The 22992-nt window shown below is 37.0% G+C and overlaps 1 protein-coding gene across 1 annotated transcript in view; it reads right to left on the bottom strand.

Moving 5' to 3' along the window:
* Positions 1 to 1149: 1149 nt before the first annotated feature.
* PDZD8 (PDZ domain containing 8) overlaps positions 1150 to 22992 on the bottom strand; it is a 63217-nt gene continuing 41374 nt past the window's right edge. Inside the window, exons 4-5 of the mRNA XM_086466829.1 lie at positions 5802 to 5964; positions 1150 to 3549 (exon numbers count right to left, since the gene is read on the bottom strand). Coding sequence (XP_086322955.1) covers positions 1352 to 3549; positions 5802 to 5964 — 2361 coding nt within the window. The 3' untranslated portion in view covers positions 1150 to 1351. The remainder of the gene's footprint in view (positions 3550 to 5801; positions 5965 to 22992) is intronic.

The raw sequence follows: 22992 nt of genomic DNA, 5'->3' as shown, positions 1-22992 counted from the left end.
ACAGTACCTAAAATAAAGATGATATTTTATACGGCATTTCTACACAGAGGATGAAACAAAGACATGTTTACAGGAAATAAATAAGAACAACGGCCTTAGCTAGGTGATGCTAAGATCCACAGTTTACACATAGCACAAGACCATAGAGTTCTTTTCAAAAGCTGCTGGCTGAAATTCTTCCTCATCTCTACTGGACTCACTTATTTTGACTCAAATAAAACATGTTATATACAGTATAGGACATTCTTCTGACAAAGGTGATCCTTCTGCTCAGACTGTCCCTTCTGTCCGAGAAACTGAATGCAACTTACCACTATATGATTGCTCAAAAGTGTCGAGAGAACATGTTTAGCTATTTTGAAAAGTCTTTTGTACCTCGATAAAGTCTGCAGCAAAATATTAATTTTTTTTTTCAATTACTGAAACTGTCATTACATGCTTTTTCATAGAATGCAATGCAACCTCCAACTCTTGTGAAGATCAATTTTCCTTTATCGGGTTATCAGATAATACAACAACAATTAAACATACGATTTTGTTCTGGAAGGCAACCAGCCTTTCATCTCAAAAATATTCCCAATTACACTGTGAGATACTGGTATGTACTTTGATATCTAGTATTATTCAATCAGGATACAATAGCCCAAAGTTCTACGGAGGATTTTTTTTTTGTAGCATAGCATTACTATATTTCATGTTAATTACAAACTATGAAAAGTTCTTGTATCTAACATAAAATATGGAAAACAAACGATATGCAATGTTAACTTCAGTAAGTACTAACAACAGACAAAATGAAAGACCTTCTGTTTGCTTTCAAGATATGTTTGGCAAAAAATGCACAACTACCTAGAAGACGTACAATAAAACTGTGATCAACGTTCTAAAGCCTGGTCCCTCAGTGATTTCTGTGTCAGTCATCAGGCATGCAACAAGCTTATTTTTTCATCATACAACGGAAACTAATGTTTTGAAAATCCTGCCAGTCTCCTGTTGAAAACACCAGCTCAAAAAAAAAAAAGGGGGGGAGTGGGGGGAGGAACACATTAAGGACACCACACACATTAATGTGAAATGGTAAGGTTACATATAATTAGAAAAAATAAAAATAAGTTATTAAAAATAAATTTCCAATATAAACCTCAAAATGTAGTTTTAACCAGCCAGTTTAATAAAATGATGGTGCCGTAGCTGGAGAAGAACCATTATTAGCTGTACTCTTACACAGGCAAATAACTGGAGAAGCAGGACATGTACATTATACCAGTGTTTTAATTTAATTGGAGCGTGTTTGTAATCAAGTGCAAAGTATTCTTTTAGTCCATTCCTTCAAAGGCTAAATACGTAAATATCAGTCTACTGATTGAGGTGGATCAACTGGTTCTTCTGATATGATGTTGAATGTTGGAGCCTCCATCAGACTGACATCTTCGTTATCCATTTCTTCTGCTATATTGGGTTCCTCTGAATCTTTAGTCACTCGTTTGGACTGCCGCTCTAATGACATGTTCTCCAAAGACTCTATATCCTCAATGCCTGCTCTGTAGTGGATCATCAGCAGTGTGAGGGCCTGCAGTCTTTCACCTGACTTAGCCAGCGCAGCAGAAATCAAGGCTTTTTTCCTTGCATCAGTCATCTCTTTTTCTTCTTTCACAAGTGAATTATTATTTTCCAGCTCCTGGTCTATTTCATTCTGCAGCTTATCCAACATAAATTCTAATTTCTGAAAGCGCTCCTCTGTGGGTAAACTTCTGTAGAGATCACGTCCAATTTCTTTAACAGCAATGAAGACACTGTCATCCAGACCACCCTCCTTTCGGACCAACTTTATCCCAGTACCTGCTGCACGTTTTGAAGGACTGCTCGGCCCACTGATTTCAGTGTCGCTGCTTTCATTATCAGAAGTGTTTGGTGTGTGCTTTGGCGAAGGTTCTACCACCTCTGTTCCTTGCTCAGAAAGGCGAGCTTTAGGGACTTGACGAAGGTTTAACAAACGGGTGCTTGTATTGATGATATGCCTGGTCAAACCTGTAGTTCTGTTAACAGATTTAGATTCTGAATCAACACGAGAGGATGCAGCCTGGGGAGCTTCCTGTCCTTCTGCTCTACAAGCACCCACAGTTCGATCAAGTCGCTTTTCGGCTCCTACACAAAAGGGCGTCTCAGTTAGACATTTTTCTTGACATTTTTTATGGCAAACATAAGCACAGAGCATGCACTGTGAAGCTGCTTTAGTCCATACTTTCTTTTTGCAGTAATCGCACCAAGTTGGATTCTGAAACTGAGTATCTTGAAAGTTATGCTTGTTCTCCGTAAGAACAATTTGTCCCAAGAAAGGATCCTCCTTCTGAAGTACACGAGCTTCTTCTTCCAAGTGGCATTCCTTTTCTTTCTCCAGGAGAAAGTTTGAATCGTCTATTTCACCTTCTTTTAAATATTTGAAGTGTAAAGTTACATCACCGTAACAAAATTTTTCATTGAACCCCTTATGGGTTGTCAAATTCCGCAATGCTGTTCTAGTGACTGCTGCTTTAGGTGTAGGGGCATCCAGTTTAAATGTTCTAATGTATTCCATTGAGGATGTAGCTATACAATCTAAAGCAATTTCTTCAAGTTTTATGCTTGCATATCCTAAGCAGATAAAACCACCTGCTTTGAAAGGGTCTCTGCACCACAGTGCAACATTAAGGTACTTATGGTATCCTTCTACTTCAAATAGACAGGAGGACGTTCTTGTCCTTGGCCATCGGCCTTGCCGGACTTTATAAGGAATTTCTGGTGATTCCCATGTTTGATGATCATCTCCACTATCTTTGTAACTACGTGCGTTTTCTGAAAGTCCATCTTTTAACGTATCTTGTTTTGCTGCTGCTGTTATTTTTGATACCGTTGGGTCTTCTATCTGATCATTGTTCTTTACTACCTTCTCTGCACACTTATCTCCATTATTTGCAGGTGGAGGTGGCCTCTCTGGTTTTTCAGAAGATACACCTCCAGTTTCAAACAGATTCTGAGTTTCACTAGTAGGCAAAATAGGCTTACTTTGTGGCCTAGGTGGTACAGGAGGCTTAGTACTGGATCCTTGTGATTGTTTACCCGATTGCTGTGATGCATCTGAACCCTCACTAGTTTTGGGTGTTGCCACTTTAGCTCCATCTTTTTGTTGTGTTTTTGATGTCGTCTGATAGCTTCCTAAATGTAGTTTTCGATTCAGAATTGGAGATATAGTTCCAAGTGGTTTAGCAGCAAGTATTACTACCGAACGTTTGGGACTCGGAGTTGTTGGCAGATCTTCTTTTTGGTCAGGTGATTCACAAGCTAAGTCCTCAAATTCAGAATCAAAATCTCTGTTATCAACATCAGCTGATAAACTAGCCTGGTCATCTTCTGGCTGTGTCAAGAAAGCTGTGTCTTCCAGTTGTCCAAATCCATCCTGCAGTGCTGAACCATGCTGATTATACCCAACAGGCCTTTCATAAAAGACTAAAACTCTGTCCCCAGCCTGTCTAATAAGCTTCAGCACTTGGACAGTTGATGTGATTTTAACACCTATTAAAAAAAGACAAAAATAATTAAAATTTAATTCTGATGACTATTTTTGGTCATTTAGATTGTTAACAAATACGTTTAGATCTTTAATAGTAAATACTGTTGCTCACTAACAGAGGAAGTCAATTATGACAGAAGAGCTCAATTGAAATATAACAGATGGATTCTTTCAATTTTATTCATACAAATATACCACTTCAGAAGCCACAAAAGATATGAACATAAATACTCTAGTTTGCTGTTTGTTATTAATGCTGTAACATTGACTTTGTATGCTAACATTTTTAACCTTGGTCTTACTGTAAGTTTGGACTTTTCAGCAGCAAGCATTTAACAAAGGATTCAAAAGAGAGGGGCATCTTCAAATTCAGTTATAATTAAAACAGAAGCAGGCTAACAACGAAAATAGTTCCGATACGTTAACAAAATATAGGCATGACGTTACATTCTCAGTGCGGCTGAGCAGCAAATTGAATCACCTTCCTCATCAGAACTTTCAGAGCCATTTGACAATATCTCCAGCCTATGGTAAGATTCAACAAATTACAGGCATTAAAGAGCACACAGTCATGCAGGGGGTCATGTAAAAATAACTTTTCCCTTGTTCGAGAGCAATCATCAATTGCCTGCTCTAAGCAGCTCAAACCCCTTTTAAATCACTGGAGCAATGCAACAGGTATTCAGGCAGTACCTAATCACAACTCAGTGCAGTGGTTCAGCTCTAGTCTGTAAAACTGCTCAGGTAAAACCTTTAAAAAAAATTGAGACTGGGATAGCAGGGAATGTAAGTAGTTCAGATCATAAGTATATAGAGTTCTATCTTCACAGTATTTTACCACACTACCTCTTCTATAGTACCTTAATGACTTAGAATGAAATATAAAATTACTTTACCTCTTATTTACACGGTTAATATTTGGAGAAGAAATGTGGGATATCTGGGATACTACATGTAGTTCCTAATTACGCAGTTCTTTCTGGATTTCTTTCTCTACCAGTGAAATGGAGATAATCTCCTAATTCATAATACAACTCTAACGGAATTTCTCTTACCATTTTTCCCCTTGAGAATTTCAATGTAACATTCCATTTTATCAGTGGTACCTACACTTATTTCCAAAATATTACTAAAATACAGTGATACTCCCACTCCTTTTTCCTTTATAAATCCTTGGACAGTATACAAGCCTCAACAACTTCAAATCAAGCTACTTACTATTCCTACTCCATAATGCTTTACTTAGTCCCACGACATCCAGTAGAATGGAAAACATTACATTATTTCTTAATGACCATGAACAGGTTCCTATCTGTTCCTTCCACTCAGCTGATCAGCCACTGTTCTTGTTAACGGTTTATTTGTCCTTCTGTCCACCGTCATATTCTATAGGTCCCCTCCAATTCTCAAGTTTAAAGCAGTAAGATTTCCAGTATCAGTTTCTGATTAAAGTTTATGATCTAGTTCTCTGTTGGTGACAGGGTCCATACAAAACTGAAGTATTCAAGCTATATCTGGAGATGATCTAATTTGTAACTGTACAATATAAACTAGTATCAATCCACTTCATAATGCCCAGGGATTTCCACAGAATCTTTATTAAAAAGCCCTCAAAAGTCAAGGGTACTTTTTGCCTCAATGCAGCGCTACCTGCCAGTTACAATTTGGGTAAGGTCTTCAAATATGAGAACTTCAGAGTAGATTTCTAAATAATACTTTTGTCAGAGCTGACAAAAATTAACACTAAAAGTACAAAACTACTATCAAATGCTCAGCAGACGATCTTGGGTCATTTTCACACTTCAGACAACTACTCTGTTAGTCAAAAATATGTTTATACTACTTGTTCCATACTTGACTTAGTACCTTTAGGTTCAAAGCTGAGTAAGCAGGCCTAGAATGTAAAATGTTATGGTTTTCTTTGTAAAAAAAAAGCACATTTTATAACATCGGTGGAAGAAGCTAAGTAGAGAACCTCACAGTATCACTATTAGAACAGTAAAAATATATTTACATTCAAATGTTTATTCAACTTTATTTTGGCTTCTACCTAGCAAAGAGTAAATAAATATGCGAGAAAACAAATCAAGTGAATGGTAACCTGAAGTGGCCATAAATACATAAGTGTTAGTTTCCATCATGCACGCCAGGCACAACTTTAATTGTTAGAAAGGCACTCCAGTTGAATTGTATGCAGACATGTCCTCCCAGTTTGCAACACAACACTTATTTTGAGGGCTGACATATTACTCACTGCCAATTGCTAGAAGTCTGTCTCCCCTCTGTAGATCAGCAGCTGCAGCAGGTGAGTTTGGAGTCACAGTTTCGATGACAACATGCCCCGCATCATCTTCCTTGGACTGCACAAGGCGGAGCGTCAGCCCAACACTTTGCAGATTCCCTTTCACTAGTTCTGCCTAGAGAGAAAGAAGTTGGAAGTTAAGAGTATGCCAATTAAGCTGACTGCAAGGCTTCGTGGTTACCAACGATCCTTTAAACAAGATTATACAACTGATATCAAAAAAAGTTACATTAGGACATGCATTGACTGCATTAAGAAGATTATCACATATAGATTAACTGTCTGTCAATCCAGTTTACACCTTTGGAGAAAGATGAAACCAAATGTCACCAGTTCTGAAGAGCCAAATACATCAAAACTAGAGAGCAGTGCAAGGAGTTGTCAGCAAAATAAATATGTATTTATGTGAGCACACATCTGTTCAATAGTTTAAACACAATTAATAACAATACTGAGCTAACCTATGCAAATACAAATCAGAAGGAAAGGGAATACATGACTCATCTTTGTGAACAGCCCCAGTCCTAACAAAGCTACAACTAAGCACAACTTCATCACTCATTTTATTGGGAAAGAGTTTTATTAAAAGCAGCACTGTACCATCAATCTAAGTATCACTTTGAATACCACATTTGTGTTATACAACCTGTTACTATGAGTAGCTCCCCAGTAGTCTATACAAAAAGGTGTCTGAGTGAGAAAACATGTACTTATATATTGCTAAAGCATACTTAGAACAAATTAAATTAACAATAGCCTAAGAAGTTTCTTTGAAGACTCAGAACCCTTGCCTCATTTGTCTTGCAAGATAAGACAAATTTTAACTCAATAATCTCAAATATCTTACCTAAAAAAAAAAAAAAAAAGGCTGAGGTGCAATCTCTGTAGCAGAGTTTCAACCCACACTCACGCACAAGTCTCTTATAATTTGGAAGTCCTTATTGAAGAATCTGTCTAGGTAGTTGTCAATCGTTTACACACCTCTGTGCAAGATCTTTGGCAACTTTTTTCTTAATAAAGACTGTCCTTAATGAATTCAAAAACATACTCCCCCCCAAAAGCACATTCCTTCTGGACTGTTTCAAATGACTGTCTACTGTAATTCCACCAAAGTATATTCTGTCTATTTGAAAGGGGAACACATTGTCTACGTTTCAGCTCCAAGGACAGAAATTTAATTTGATTTTTTTGATTCCCAAGAACAGAGAGACAGACACTGTTTGTAGAAAACCTCCATAGGAAATTGTCTGTTTGGTTTCAATTTACTGAGTTTAGGTAGACAGTCTTCTCCTCCATCCTTCTGAATTTACTCTGTTGCTATTCAATTGTCGATGTTTGAACTGTCGAGTTGATCCTCATCTTTTGAGGATGTGTTTGTTGGTTTAGTTTTGTACAATGGCTTTCCACAAATGAAGTGGATTATAATTATTTAACTTCAGTACATGACTCTCTCCTTGCCTGCATGATTTTCACACCTGTCCTATAATCTTAATAGCACCATGTCTTGGTTGGGGTTTTGTTAATTGTTGTTCAGTTCTTTATAGAAATAAAAATGCTACACTAAACAGTTTAAGACCAGCACTGAGTTTGAAGAAGCAGATTTGCATTGACTTTCTAAACTTTGTCCTAATTTTCTGCATTTCCCATAGTATTTTTTCCCCTCAAACTTTAACATCTATTGTGAATACCCAGTAATACACGTAAGGATAACAAAACCGAATATAAGCTTAATCGCTGTTCTAAGATTCAAAGTTTTTCTGTAACACAAACAAGTAAATAGCTGCACTCTGATACATAATTAAATTAAAAAAAAAAATTAATAAAACTCTTTAAGTGCTAAGAAACAAAGAAAAAGTATCAAATACCTGCAGAAGAAAAGAGAAACTTTTAAAAATAGAACAATTACTCTTCTGCTTTAGTCCTTTATTTATATATAATATGGCTATAAGTTAGCAATTCACGAATTTGCTGCATGGAAACAACATGAACAACTACTACAACTTCAAAACAACACTAGCTGAATATTTTAACCATCAACTCACAAATGACATGAATTTGCTGTGGCAGCATACAAAGCTGCAACAAAAACCCTTCCAGAAATCACTCCCCTGTGCTAGGTAGCTCTGCATATTCTTATCAAACGATGAGGAGACCATTATTTCTGAGATTTGCCACAGAGTCTAAGTACTCAGATCTCAGTTCTCCTGTGATGGTTCCTTTGAAAGTCTTGCTCTAAATGATTAAGGTTGGAAAAAGATTTCCAAATCCTCGTGTTTGACTAGATAAAGAAACCATCACGATGAAGATCAGAAAGTAAGCTCCCACTCAAGGAACACTAACCAAACACAAACATTACAAAGGACTCAAAAGCAAACTATAACCGTTTTTTGCCCTGTTTTTCTTAGTCCACTGAAGTACAGAACTCTTTAGTGACAGAATTTCAGGAAAGAAAAGAACACTTAAAGAGAAGGGTGGAGAAAAAGAAACACAACAGGATGATGTTAATCTGGCCATTTAATTGCACTCCTTTAGGGATACATCTATTTTGATGATACATAGTTTTCTTCTGAAATCTTACATTAGTTCTGGATCTTAACACCCAGAACTGGAATTAATAAGGCAAGACGTTTTAATAGTTTTGCATCACTGCAGAAGAAATGTTGCTCTAAGTCCGTTTGCAACATGAGGTAACTCTTGTGCAATCAGTCTTTGAGCAGATCAGAAAAACATCCAACTACTGAAGGAAGCTGGCCATTGTAACACTTTTACAGGAGTTCTCATGCAAATCTACTTTCTTTTACAGCCTGATATTTTCTCATCCATCCAAAAAGTTATAAGAAGTGCTAAGATTTCTAAAGAGCTGTTCCTCAGAAAGCAACAAGCCTTATTTGAAAGGGAACGTCAGCAGGAAAACAAGAGCTGGTACTGCAACATCCAGCATTTTGAAGAAAGGCAGCAATGACTTCTAACTACTGTTAGTACTTGCAGTCATGGCAAACTGCATGATGAGCAGATATGGGGAAAGGGCATAATTAGACAGTAAAAAGGAAGAAAATGTTACCGAAAGCTCTCACAGAGTTTGTCAGTACAGACCCTCATTCTCTTGAGCTTCCTTTGAATCCAAGGACTTCTCTGAGCATCAAAAGTGGATGACTTAACAGCAAAAATATTCTTTACTGTAAAAGACTGGAAACCTCCGAGGTGATTCCCAGCCTTTCACCCTTCCCTCCTCCCCCCACCAGGGCGAGACCACATAAAAGAAACGAGGGACAGCTGGGACCAAAGACACTTAGGTATCTCTGAACATTTGGCTCCCATGCAGGGACATTGACCGCAGATTACAACGCGTATGACTCACTGATGGCAAAGAGACTTCCAATATTCTAGCAGTATCTGATGGAAAGCTGTTTTTGGAAGGAGGGAGCCTTTGAACATAACAAGCAAAGTTCATCTCGACTTTTTATTAACTTTGGCACAGTCACAAGCTTTCTCACGAAGTAAACTGGTTTTATTTATCAACCCAAACCAGATGAATAGTTTCCTTGATTTTTCTTCCTGGCAACTCCAAGTTTCACCAAGCAATACCACAGTATCTCAGGCTAGCTACAGCGCAGGTAAACACTGGTTCAAGCTCTCAGACACCCCCCACCCCAACAAGTACAGTCACAAAACCAAGCTTCTTTGTACACCCAGCATAGCTACTTTATGCCTTTCTGCTTCTCCCTCAAATTAAAACTTGATAATAAATGTGAAGAGCCAAAGATCTGCTGGAACATGAGACATCAGAAGGACAAAAATCAGCTAAATGACACAGAGGTTAGAAGAAAACTGCTGATAATAAAAAGACATTTGTTATCAAGGATGTTTGCTGCAAGGGAGAAAAACAAACAGCTGTGCCCAGAAGAAAGGAAAATTTTAACCAACTAGCTACATCATATTAAACCAAGACTATTTTTATTTGGTCTAATTAATAACTCTGTTTTACTAGTTTCTGTAGTTACTTTAATAAGAAGCAAGGTAAAGCAACTAATGCTACTTGCTCGTCAGTGACAGGAATACATTCAGAGTAATTTATATGGAAAGAGCTAGAGCTAAACTGTGTCCGACAATGTACCTTTTTTATAAAAAGGTAAGCACCACCCAGACTATTTATGAAATACTTGTTGAGACTAAGAGGCAATGGAACAGGAATGATCATCTTGTGAAAAAATGATAAAAAGTAATTTCCTTAGTGTTTTATTATTCAAGAAAAAAAAAAACAAAACAAGAAGAGGACACAAAGTGTCCATTCACTTTAAAATTAATACAACATTTTGATGTGGGGCTGTGCATGCCTGACTTTTACAGGACAAAGTCTATAAACATTGATTTCACAGTACAGGCTTTAGTTCATTTATATGCATCAGTGCATGAGCCACTGCAGAGCATAAGCCCACCACTACTTTCAGTTCAATATTTGAAGTATGCTCTGGAAATAAAATGCAGTAGAAAATTATGTTGTGTCTCAGCCTTCCCTTACCTCAGTCTTGTCATTCTGAAAGCCTAGCAGACATTGGATGTCAGTGAAAATCAACTTTTCCAACCTTTTTTAACACACTGATACTGAACTCCACAGCTACACAATGATCATTCAGAAGTTTATAGCTTGCTAATATCATTTAAATAGCCAAATATTTACACAAGTGTCAATACAGGATGCAGTTTTAATCTTCCAATGCTTCATTAAATTATCAGTCTGAAAGAACTTGCAAATGCAAAGGGATGATAAACAAACACCCCTCTTATAGGCAACAGTCAAGTGTGATACCACTTCATTTATCATTTGCTTCCAGAACTGTACCTATGAAGTCCGGTTATTTTTGAATACAGAGGTAAAAATGTCATCATCAACACTGTAGTCTCACATTTACAATGTCAGTTAACATCAGATACAGCATTTCCATTCAGAATTTTTAAGACATGACATAATAAATAATGTCCATCAATAAATACGGAGATTATAGCATCTGGAGAAGTACGTATAACAACCTCTTACTAGTAGCGCGACATCATTCAGCTAAACATAAAAAGTCACAAAGTTAAGCCACAGTATGATAATTAGAGCATAAAGACTTTTGCTTTTAAACCAAATTACCTATTTTAAGGAGCTAAAACGGAAAAAATTTTTGAAAGCTTAATTTTACTCTAACTAATATCCCGTATTTGCTTAACTATTTGTAAGCTTTAACACAATAAAGCTTTATTACAATTTCATAAGCAGTCACAATATTTTCAATAAAATGCTAGGTAAAGCTTGATCACCCAAGCACATACAAGAAATCTTGTTTCACTGACTTTACATCAATTGAATAATATTTTTACAAATACTTGTTATTCCCCATCAGTGGTATATAACATGCTGTATAAATCACAAATTGACATGTCAGTGCTGTACTGTAGAAAAAGTCCTTATTTTTTTCCAACCCATCAAGAGTTCCTACAGAGGATCTTACATATTCGTGCAAGGTATCATCTAATGTGTTTTGGGGAAAGAGAAGTGATAATGTCTACGAATATGCCTGTAAAGTATTACATTCTCCTAGAGAACCCTGCATGCTGAGAGGAAAGGAAGGAATATTTCATGTAAAAAAAAAGTAACATTAAAGTAGAATCCTAGGAAGCAGTTCCTTCTATTCTGAAGACTCAGATATTTGTATTATTAAAAAAAGGTTTTTGGCATATATCTTTAAAATATGGACTTTAATGTTATTGCTTTTTTCAATCCTATTATTGAATGCAGTCATTATGTATGACCTGCAGAGTGAAGTGATTGCTGGGTTATTTATATGGAGACAGTGAAAGGAAACGGCATCACCAATCTCACGATACATTCCTTAGTAACATCGACTCAAAGGAAAAAAAAGGAGGTGGGTTTTTTTAATGTTCTGAGAGGATTTCCATCTATGCTTCAGAGAAGGAGTAGATGTTTTTCTCCTCTTTGTGCACAGCCCTGAAGCCCAAAGACACGGGGCCAGAGTAGCACAAGCCTTTTCCAACCTATTCTCCAGCCCTCCAGTCCACGCAGCAGGATAACCCCTGTAGTGTTCTGGGGAAACTGTCAAGCAAACAGTCCTGCATAGAAAGCATCTGATGTAGACCTTGATCGAGGAAACAGTGATGACAGAAACACTTTAATTTCTCAGGCACAGAGAAAGCTCCCAACAAGAAGAGGAGAAAGTTTTCTGAGCATTGGAGAGCTAGGCGTGTTCTTGGGATGCCTAAATCCTTCAGCAGTCAATAAAGGATGTACTGGTTATCAATTACAAACTGCATTCACTACTATGTCTTATACATATGTAGGTGTACTGATATACATGTATACAGTTGTACAGCAATCCATTGAAAATTCAGTTCAAAAACTTGTTAAATAGGCTGGGATTCCCGAGTGACTCCCTGGTTAGTATGCACTCAAATACACTGCAAACAGATAGAGACCCCCAAATAATAAACACAGGAACTGGCTACCTAAAACTGGACATGTGCCTCCATCTCCTTAATCTTTATATTTCCTTTAGCAGGTTCAGACACATGAAAACATGCTGACAGATAGTTTTAAAAAATAATCAAAAGCTATATTAGGATTTGTAGGATAACTAGACCATACAATATGACAAACAATGAAAAGAAAGAAAGTAATCTCCAATAAAATTAACTCTACATAGAAAACTGACTTTTTAATACTTGTTTTCTTCCCCACTAGATACAGGCACTAATTACAAACCACTATTAAGAAAAAAGATTGAAGGTAATCTAATGCAAAAGATTATATACTGGCTACTTAAAACATCAGTATACATCACAGCTAGAAGCACTACTGCATTCTAAGAAACCAACACGTACTAGGAAACACATTTACAAACTTGGAAATTAGTTTACAGATTTGCAGAATAATTTTTTTCAAATAGTTCATAAAATCACTTGAATAAAAATCTGACTTTTATTGTTTCCATAATTGAAGCTGAATCTTAAATTCTAAAGTTGTCACTGTTCCAAAATTTGTATTAAGACTTCTATGACAATAATTAACATATTCTTCCTTGCTATGTGATGCTTCCTCTATATCAAAGAAATATATAACTTTGATATCAGACTTGGCTGAAAATGTTCATGTATTTTTCCCCCATCCCCAGTTTCACATTGATTCAGTTTATTTCAAACAGATCACTATGTTTCCCCCCCCAGTGGTTTTTTTTTTTTGTATGTCACCAAAAAATTTTAAACATATTTTGCATGAACATGTATTTGTTGTAGATAAACTAGAATGGGGGGGTGTGTGGTTTGAAAATAATTTATAAATATATTATATATTTTAAAATACATATATAGGAACAAAAACTTCAGGAAATAAAAGGGAAGTATCTGCTGCTTATGAAAAAAAAAAAAAAATCGCTTGTGAAACAGCAAACCTGAAGACCCAAATTATTGTTCTTGCACAATTCATTTTACAGGACACAACTGAGCAACTGCCGAAAAGACATTCATCTGCCCACTTTGCTTGGAAGAAGAAATTTGAGAAGATCATTAAAAACAACATGCAAAACCAAAAGAAGTTTGGAAAAGATGCTAATTACAGAATGAGCTTTCACCATAAGCAGACACCACCAACAAAACCAAAACTTCATGACAAACATGATAGAGTTACAGTGAATGTAAAAATACGAAAGCTTTATCAGAAATCTGTCTCCACAGGGATATTACAGAATTTATTTATGTGCACAACCACATTTTCTTAGTCTGCCCTATCCCACTTAGTTTGATAGTTAAACCATGCCTTGCCTCTACCCAGTGTTCACTGTAGTGTTTGCAGTGTGTTTCTGGATCACGCTGATCCTTCAAATTTTAGACAATTTTAATTACCTGCTTTTTGCTTTACTTGGTGTTCTGCTTTCCTCCACTGCAGCTCTTACTCTGCTCTGAAAACCCATGAGTCTAGAGAGGTTTCTCTGTGCTCACATAGCTGTCCTCAGCAGCTGTTCGCTTGCCTAATCTGTTATCCACTAAAAAAGTCAACCTTGCACATCAAGAAACCTCCGAACAAAGCATTCTCTCGAGAACAGTCTTCATCAGCAAAACAAAGGAATCAACCAGCACTCAAAATCTTTTTGTGTATGAAGATTCACACAATTTTGCTAGGACAAATATTTGCAATATCAGAAAATGTGTTCTTCAGCTTGTTTAATTTTATTCAGTATTGTCAGTTTTTCAGTTACTGCATTTTTATATACATACTTGCATCCTGTATCATTATCAACTGAAAACGCCTGTAGATTAGAGTATACAAAACCAACTGAAACACCAATTACTAACTGGCAAATCAGGTATAGATGGCACCACTGATCGTTCATACTGTACATATCTTTATGGGACTGGCTACACCATTGTGCCTTTTTGGGTGTCAGTGAACAGCTACTAAAATCATCAGCCTGTGGACTCTTCCACAAGGAATTATATTCAAGCAATTTTATGGAATTATCCACTTCTAACGCAATGGATTGACTCAGGTGTTCATCAACCATCACGAGTATCTCTGCAAGTTTAGTGGGACTCCCACAGACTTCTCAAAGGGAGCCCTGACCATTGATGAAAGCAGAAGAATTATAGTAATTTCAAAACAGGCAGTTTAAGTTCAAACACTAGAAAATAAAGCATTCATAGAGAAGTTAAGAAAGAAACACCGGAGTCCTAAAAGCACTGGACCTTTTAAAGACCTTTTTTAAGTTGTGAAAACCTCAGCTCCAGGAAAATTTTTTTTTTTTTTTTTTTTTTAAACTGTGGTTACTGTTCTCCCACTCAGCAGATGATGCACATGACCTACAAACCGCTTTCCCATTTCTTCTCCCCTTTGCGAAGAGCAATAAAAACCAAAACCAACCAACCAAAAAAACCGCACAAACACACACATGAAACACCTTTGCCTTCAAAAGACTTGCTACATTTACTGGCATCTGGAAACAGCCAGTAAGTAGTCAGTTCTTAAAACACAGAAATGTATCCGCTGACTTTAAACCTGCCAGTCTGTATTTTGATGCCAGAGCAGTCAGCACAATGAATTAGTCCACTCAGTTTCATGTTGAGACAGCACTAAATCTTCATACAGATAAATTGGTACTGCTGAGTTATTTCAGGTATATCAATATTACAGCGTTGTACTGCACTGTGGACCCACCTTCAGTTGCTTTGAGAATGCCTAAGACGTTTACTATTCTCCAATGGTTTTAATCTCTTCTTGTCCATTTACAAGCATCTTTAAACATAACATAGCATTTTCTCCAAACTATACTGGAAGAAGTTTTTAAGGGACAGAGTTCCCCATTAATGGGTACATCACATCTCAGCCACGCCAGTTAATAATATTGAAAAAAAATGAAAAATTGTGGCGCACACTTCCTATTTAAGCAATAAAGCAGCATTGTTAATGAAAAAGTCTGTACAGCAAATGTATCACACAAAGAGAAATCGGGCTTATAAGCAATGGACTCACTACCTCTGTGTTCTTAACAAGGTCTAGAATAGTCACCAGTTTTGCTTTTTGTGGAATATCAGGAACAACAGATTTTTAATGAAGATAAAACAGTGAAAAAATGGAAGTGGGATGTTAGAGCTTTTGCAGTTGATCTTTCAGCTATGCGAGTTGCGGTTTGTGCATGAGGCGCCAAAACTATCTCAGATGAAGGCTGCAGTTTCCATGGTTTGGGCCCGGGATTTTTTTTGTTTGTTTGGGTTTTTTTTCGGTTGTGTGTGGGGTTTTTTGTTGGGTTTTTTTGTTTGTGGGTTTTGTTTTTTTTTTTTTTACTTCTAGGAAGAAGTATATTTCTGGATAAATGTCTTCAGATTTTTGTTTACTAGTCATCATATACAGCAAGCTAGTGGGCCTCTATTTTCTGTTCTACATGATATCTTATAAAAACCGAAAAATGTAAGTTACAAAATATGATGGTAATTTCATTCTGAAGCGAGTTAGATATTGGACCAAGATCACATGTAAAGTAATAATTCGTTAAGGCCAAAATACTGCAAATGTTACGCACATGTTTAACTTCACCATCATGTGCTATTTGTCTGAAATTAACTTTACTACCACGAATTGTCACATTTAGCATCCGCACGGCTGCCTGATGAGCACTAAAAGCGTTTGACATTCGCAAAATCCAGAACAGGGTAGTTACTGAACAAAACAAGGAGCTACATCTTATTTTCCTCAGCACTTTGACACATTGCAGGTACTCTGACTAAGCTACTACTAAGAAGAAGAGTGTACCTTCCAATTGTAGAGTGAAACAGGTTGTGTGACATGCAACAAGTAAACTGTTTAGCAATTATCATGAATTGCTGAGACATTCTTACTAAACAGTAATTACAGGAGTTGAATGGAGGAGCTAAAGACAAACAAGGCAGCAGAAAACCTGCATTTAACTTCAAACTGTCAGAAGCAGTTAAAATGCAGGCCTTCAGTTTTACACAGAGCTCTTCTTTGGAGACCCATTTAACGCAAACACCAGTGTACCTCTTCAAGTGCTCTTACTCACTGACATCCTTTTAGTCTTTTTTAAACTATGATGATTTCCTTTAGCCTGGAAAAAATGGAAAAGATTGATTTTTTTTTTTTCCCCCCCAAATCTTCTGTCACCATTTATGGTTTCCATAGAAAAAAGGCTTCCTCCAATATTGCTTAAGCATATAAATATTTTGTAAAAAACTCAGATAGTCTAATACTAAACATTGAAATAAGGTTACTGAAACTGGATATTAAAAAGAACAGAGAAAGTTCGTTAATAATACCACGAGTGACACCAAACCAATGAAGAGTTTACTTAGTTAATGGTTTTCTTTGTAGAAATTTGTTATGAATTGCTGCAATGCAAATTACAGATAAAGGAGATCACCAAGAACGTAAAGAGTTTATGCACTGTAAATATGTGCAGACAAGAGAGAGGACAACTCAGGGTTTTGATAGAAGAGATGGAAGCAAAGAAATTAAAAACATTAAAGTGTATACATTAAAAGCAAATGCTCTAAAACAGCTAGTAATTACATTTATCTTGGAAGTACCAACAGTTACTATTAATCTTCATGTAAGAAATTCAAAATATTAGACCACCAGGTAAAAGTTCTTATAATGGAAATTATATTAACGGTGAAGAGTTTTCATCTCCACACAGAGAAACTGCTTGGCAATTTTGACTACCACACCCAGCAGCATTAACCACCTGATTACAGACATGGATATTGCCATCAAAACTAAAAATATGAAAAGTTATTATACACTGTAGTTACAGTACCATGCATCACAGATGCCAGTTCCCATGGAAATAAAATACACAATACTACTTTCTAATGCATAGAAATCATAACTCTTAGATCTCACTAATGGACTTAAGAGTCATATTTTAAAGGGCTTAAAAGTTACATTTCTGACAAAAATGTTAATGGAAAGAGTAAGTGCATTATAGATTGATTTTATTCTGGAGCAGCAGTGTTTTCTTCACAGCAACAGCAATGCTAACTGCAGAGTTATGGCTGGAGCACTCCACGCCTTCCGAAACGAGCCAGAGCTGCACAAGCGCTCCTTGCCTGGGAATCTTCGGCAAAGCACCTGGATTTGCGGTGGGAGCAGAATCCCTGCAGCAGCTCTGCTCTGAGGAAGCCCAGGGAGTGCTGGCAGCCCCAGGGGGGCCACAGCAGCACTGGTATCCCCGGCCCCCCCAGCCCTGCCCCTGCTCTAATGGGGTTATCAGATTAAGCCGTGTACCAAAGTTGAGGAAATCAAGCAGTGGCATTTGACCTATTAAAGATGCAACATATTTAAAGAGTCCCTTACACAAGAGTGGGCAAAAAACATGCAAAACCTATACTCTTACAAACCAACCATTACAATGGTGGGTAATGCAAATAAGACAGTCAAGGCAACAGGGACCACATCTGTACCTAAAACCAATGTAATTATATAATTTGAAATATCATAGGACTTAAGTGAGCACAGTTTGTTATTTCTGCACTGCATAAACATACTACCTTCTTGAGACAGATTTCTCATCAATATTAACGGCTAGATGGCTATTGCAGAAAAGCACAAGCCTGAATAATATCCTGCATGACCCAATCAGTTTTCAGACTCCTACGTTCCCACAGAACTAGCTAAACCCAAAGGAACTGAAGCAGATGCAGTAAAATGAACTGTCATCACAATAGTTCTTCAGAGATTAAATAGAAGATCTGTTTGCATCAAAGTTCCTGTTGCATACACCCCCCCAACCCCACCCTTTGCCTTGTAAAACCAGGAGATCACTTTTCTTCTGAAATTCTATATTACCAAGGCCAGAAGAGACGAGGATTTATATCTAGCTAATTCAGAACCATTGCTGTAAGAAGGCCAAGGTTTTGTATATAATAATCTTTCTCAACATAGAAAGGCAGCCAAACCACACTGAGTTGTTTCCAATTAAGTTCTGGACAAAACGTTGCAGTATAAACACACAACTATATAACCAGTAAGGATTTCCATGATCATACATCTATTTCTGGTGATTTTGTTGAACACATCACATCAAATCAATTTGTTTATGGTTACAGGGCACAAGTCACTGCCAGGCAGTGAAACAGCAGCTCAATGTCACATCTAATTAGTAGCACCAAGACAACAGCACACCTAGAAGCCAGATTTTCATACTGTTACCATTCATCACTTATAAAAATTGCCACAACTATTAAACTGAAAAAGATCTTTACACCAACTAAGTCAAATACTGACAATTCACTTTGCAAAAGAAATCAATACCCAGCTATATTTGCTTTGCACATGAAAAATATTCCAGATTCTTTTCCCCCAAACACGCATAAAGATCAGTTCTCAATATAGTCAAAGAATGATTTAGAAACCGAACATTAGCTGCAAATCAGAACCAACACACCATCCAACTTTGCAACCTAGCTTCTACAAATGTTCCATGAAAATCTCAAGATCTGAATTTTTCATAGACTCATAGAATGGTTCGGCTTGGAAGGCATCTTTGTGTTGCAGCCTTCTTTGCACATAATCAATGTGATCCTAACTGGCTAATAAAAAGTAGGAACTTCTTTTTCCCCTAGAGTTAGATATCTGAACAACAAGAAAACAGAATTGGTATAACTACTTTGATAAAGAGCTGAATATCCTCCATTTCTAGGCGCTGAAAAAGCTTTGTTACAATGGATGTCCAAAAAACCAAACCAAACAAAACCCACTTAGCTGTGCCACAAAGATTTCTGTTAAACTTTTAGACTGGGTTTGTGCATTATCGCAAGGCTTAGTCACGATTCTGGCAGAAGTCTCTCCCATAATTTACCTCTCCCCGTTATTTCTGGAGGTACCGAAACATACGAGTTCTCCAGAAACTCGTTTTAGACCCCAAACCACTAACACTGAAGCATGCAAAAGTGCTAAAATAGTCCTTCAGAAAGAGCTTATTTGAAGTAAAAAAAAAAAAAAATTTACAAGAGGAGCAGGACTCTACCCATAATGGAAGTAAAAGTTCATTCATTTTGACTGGGTTTGTTGGTTGGTTTGGGTTTTGCTCTCGTGGTTTTTTTTTTTGGTTGGTTTTTTGGTTTTTTTTCTCGTTTTTTGGGGATTTTTTTGTTTTGTTTTTGGTGGTTTTTTTTTTTTTTTTTAAAAGTATTTCCTGGCTCAGGGAAGTAATTTATACCAATTCCTCATCTCCCTATCATAAGGTAAGTGAAAGAATGAATAGGAAAGTATGCCAAGCTTAAAAACTTCTTTTACTTCAGCACTCACTATAACTTCATATACTCTGGTTTTATGCTCTGCTATTTTTAAATTAGCAACAGATCTTACTGATAGCTGGTGAAACACATAAAAAAAATACCCAGCAGATTTCATAACGCAACAGCTTTCTGCTTCCCTTTCCCCCTTCTCTCCTTTGCCACCAGAAACAGGGTTCGCTTGGGACTGCAACCAATTACCTTACCCAAAGAATTTACAACTCAATTTAAAATCGAACAAAGAATTAGTCAATACCAGAGAGTGCCTGAGAAATAAATACATTTAAAAAATGAAGTCATACTGAACAAGGGGCAGGGGGGAGACTGTCAAATGCACATGTATGGCAGAAGCTGCCATTAAGTAGATCTTACTTGTTTACTTAAAAGTAGTAAATATTTGTAAGGTGATAAATAACTGTCTACATATTGCAGGGATGGAATTTGTCATCAGTTCTGAAACCATGAGTTACTTGGTTTTGATTTTTTCACTTAAGTATGAATAATTTAGTTTACTTAATAATTTGAATGAGATTTATCAAGTAAAAAATACCTGAAAATGGCATCCAAGTAGTTGATCAAAACACTCTGTGCAATATAATTTGAATACTTGATACCAGGCCATAGTACTATACTTTCTCGACCACCACTGTAAGGCTGTTGGTGGAGAAGCCCAAAAAAATGTCACTGTTCACAAATGGCACATTCACTACTAAGAATTCAAAGTCTGAGGTTTCTCTCAAAATTGATACTTTTAAAAATATTTGAAAACCTACAGGTTTCAGAGATTAGAGCTCTATAGAAAAACCAAATGTGCCATGTGATGAATGGTGAAATACAGTAAATAAAAATAATAAAGATGAAATATCTTAGAGCAAAGCTTTAGGATACAAAACTACAAATTTAATCACTGACTTGCTCCCAATTTGTTATACAGTCACTTAACTCCCACCATAGTTCATGAGAACAAAGGATGTGTTAACTAAGAAAAAATTGTTTGTTTTTATAACCTCTGCAACAGACTAAAAAGCTTAAGAAAAAAGTACCTGAGAAATTATATTCAGCCAGAGTCGGGGGAGGCGGGAGGAAGGGTAAAACCACTGCATATGTAGAGATGTGGAAGGAAAAGAGGATGGAGACAGAAAAAAAAAATAGATCTGGATTGGAGAACTGCAGTCTGCCAAGTCCATAGGTATGGACCATGGCAAAACACTCCTAATTTTCCTGAGACTTCTGATTATTAAAACTTTATTAAATTTACAGTAGCTACCAAGAAACCCATAGCTTAAACTCAGATTTTCAACTACCAATTTGTGTACAAATTTACACTTGGGTACAGACCGCTAAGCACATATTACAAAATACTCTACTAGAAAAAAGTATGAATTGTCTTTTTTTGCAAAACAAAAAAGACCATTTGGGGAGCTAAAAAACCAAAACTAGCTGCACAGTGCTGTTTTTCACTTAGGAGTCTGTTAGCCTGCAATGCCAGAAGAAACTCATAATGAATAAACATGTGTGTTCATCATGCACAGCTTGCCCTTCTTGATGAACTCTCAAGGTTCACAAAAATAGCCTGTGACTTACATACTTTAATACCATTTGAAGAAGAGCACTGCAAGATAATTAAACCTGAGGTAATTCTACACTGCGAAGTCATACAAATACCAAAAATGGACTGTAATTTTAGTGTTTTCAGCAGAAGCATTGTTGATTTTATTTTTGCCATTTTCATACAAGCACACATGTCTCAGTCGAACTGGAAACAATATTTTGCAAAGCAGGCCAAGGTTAAAAACAACATACAAGGATCATGACTTGTGTATGATGATGAAATCAAGTAATAGTTGCTCATAATTACTGAAAGAGCTATGGCTTTTTAACAGAGAGTGAACGTGCTTGCTTCCACGCAGAATATATGGGGCTTTTGTAAGGGCCCTGCCCCAGAGCAGCTGACAGCGCCGTGGTCCACAGCAATAAACACAGCCCTGACGGGAACAAGTGGCAAGATCCCCCCTTGCCAAAAGGTGAGTGAAGGACAGGGGTGCTCCCGCAGCAGCGCCCCTGACACTCCCGTGGCAGCAGGACCCTCTCGGCAGCCAGGCTGCCCTGTGGGGGCGGGTGACCCCGCTGTGGTGTGGGGCCCAAGAGCCAGTTTGCCCCTACAGAAACCCAGAGCTTTTACCTGGGCTTGTTGCAGCTGTACGTGGTTGGGGAACACCAATAGTATAGCTCTAATGGTGCCACAGGGCTAACCAAGGGATGAGAGCCAAATTCCACTGCCTCCTGGTTTAAGTCTCCGCCTGGTTAAATACTTATTTATTCCCCCCACCCCCTGCAAACAGCAGATCAAACACACAGATTTTACAAATCACTAGGCTTTAAAAAAAAGTGCTATATAGGTATAGCTACTCAAAGGGATATAAAAAGCAAGGTACCTAGCTGTATATGCAAATGAGACTTTTAATGACTAATGAGACATTTTGAAATGGATAACAAACTCTGCCTCCAGACTGAAGTGACACTCACCAAGTTGACATAATTCCCCTAATACAGTATGACCAAATACGATTTTCTGAAGTTTTTCAATACCAAAAAGATTGCAAGACTAACAATAACCAATTAAAAATGAATCCTTACAGTAGCTAAGACCCCTAGCTAACAGTCATATTATACCAAGCATTCAAGCTAAACGGCAGCAATACTCAGAGAAGGGACCTGAAGGATATATCAGGGGAAGAGGTGAAGTGATAGACAAATACTAAAAACACCATGCCTGCAGGTACAGACCACTCATTCAAATTTTGCACATCAGACATACTCTCGCTTTTACAGAAGACTACAGAAGACTTGCTTTAAAGTGTTTCTGGCCAACTGATAAGTCACTAGCTGCCTGCTCATTCAACATTCTCAACTTCTATTCTTTTTTTAATAAAATATGCTGAAATGTATGATACCTATAGATAGGTAACAGAATTACTGTCATACAATTCAAGTTCATGATCTACTTGCAAAGTCTTCTGCATCTTAAGTGATGGCTGGCTAACCACTGCTCTCCGACTTTGGATTTATGCTGTTGTCTCAACAGAAATTGCACCTTTTAAAAAAAGAATCAATTTATTCTATTGACAATAGAATTTATACTTCTGCACTTTGCATTTAGCAATACGTAATGCTTGAAGCTTACCTAGTAATTTGTAGGACTGCTTGACACCAGCCTCCAAGAAGCATATAGCAAGAAAAAAAATCTAGCTTGAAGAATCCCTTTCAGAAGTTGGCAAAGTTATTCTCCAATAAAACTTAAAAATAAATACTAAGAAAAAGTGCCAAGTCCTAATGTCAAAGACTT

Source organism: Leptosomus discolor, chromosome 6 (genome assembly GCF_034619465.1).
Source record: "Leptosomus discolor isolate bLepDis1 chromosome 6, bLepDis1.hap2, whole genome shotgun sequence".
Classification (NCBI taxonomy): domain Eukaryota; kingdom Metazoa; phylum Chordata; class Aves; order Leptosomiformes; family Leptosomidae; genus Leptosomus; species Leptosomus discolor.
The sequence above is the reverse complement of the archived record's forward strand: the minus strand, read 5'-3'. Positions and strand labels throughout refer to the sequence as shown.